Source organism: Myzus persicae, unplaced genomic scaffold (genome assembly GCF_001856785.1).
Source record: "Myzus persicae strain clone G006 unplaced genomic scaffold, MPER_G0061.0, whole genome shotgun sequence".
Lineage (NCBI taxonomy): Eukaryota > Metazoa > Arthropoda > Insecta > Hemiptera > Aphididae > Myzus > Myzus persicae.
The window spans coordinates 1-1,254 of NW_019103620.1; the positions used below are offsets into that span (position 1 = coordinate 1).

Here is a 1,254-nt window from a genome sequence, read left to right on the forward strand (position 1 = left end):
AAATCTAAATACTGTTGGCAAATAAAAAGTATATTTTACTCTTAATAGAGAATTACATTATATGTTTCTATCATATGAGAAGAAGATTTGTCTTTTCCTATATTCAAGATAAATCTGTTATTTTTGAATTAATAATTTGGTTTAATTACTTACATGTGTACCTTAAATAGAGGTTATCCCTCTCGTTTCTGAATCCAAGGGAAGAAATTGCAAATAGAGTCAAAATAAGAAACTTACTTTAATAGAGAAATAATTAAAACAATTTTTGAATACTTTTTAATGCTAAATAATTTTTTTTACTTTATCTTGTTTATAACTTATACAGGAATTTGTATGAATAATTATTTAAAAATAGTCTTATTACAAGTATACAATTTTGTTTTAGATAGTGTACAACAACATTTCACACGCGACCACAGTATTTATACTTACATATTTTGGTTTTTTGTTTAAATCATCATATAGTTCCCAATTACCTCCTTGTCTTTTACAATAGGCAGTATAGTGTCCAATTGAATTTCTTAGCTGAGTTTTGCCTTTATGGAAGTTTAAAACTCCTCTTAATTCATACGCTGTAGATTCATAGAATACGATTGCAGGAATGTCTCCCAATTTAACTTCTACATGTGGTGCAGCGTCCGTACTCTGTTCTAAGTTTTCTCCTAAAAATATTTAAATAAATTAAGTTAATTTATTTGCAACTAATAATAATTTAAAAATTACATACCTTTCCAAAACAAAACTTCTATCAGTAAATATAATGGGGATACTTCAAAACTTGTTCGTCTAAGACTGTTGCATTGGGATTTTTCCAAGTTATCTGTATAATTGCACACTATTTGTTGATTTTGAAATTGGTCACAAATCCATTTTTGCAAATCACCGATAATTCCGTTTGTAGTGTTGTATGTTATAATATAGATCGGATAATATGTATCTTGAAACTTCTTACATTTTTCATTAGAACAACTACTTCTTTCTGTGATAGATGGAAACTCTTTGAACATAGACTTACAAATAGTCTTAGGTGTAGTCTCACACTTCACAAAAAACGTATTATATTCAAGTGTTTCTAACACTGGATTCAGTAACAAAATAATTAATTCTGCTCTATCCGTATACGTGTACCCCGTAATGCCCTTTGAAACCAACTGAGTTATAAAATCTATGTACTTTGTTTTATATTTTACGAGCGCTTCTGAAAATAACTGACTGTCACAAAAAGCCACCATTACCATCGATGTTATTGAATCA

General features: G+C 28.4%; 1 protein-coding gene across 1 annotated transcript; it reads right to left on the reverse strand.

Moving 5' to 3' along the window:
- Positions 1-20: 20 nt before the first annotated feature.
- LOC111034933 lies at positions 21-1,232 on the reverse strand. The gene is made up of 2 exons (XM_022316379.1): positions 728-1,232; positions 21-662 (listed from the first exon to the last, which is right to left on the reverse strand). Exons 1-2 carry the CDS (start codon positions 1,230-1,232, stop codon positions 382-384), a joined length of 786 nt encoding a protein of 261 aa, XP_022172071.1. The 3' UTR covers positions 21-381.
- Positions 1,233-1,254: the final 22 nt, after the last annotated feature.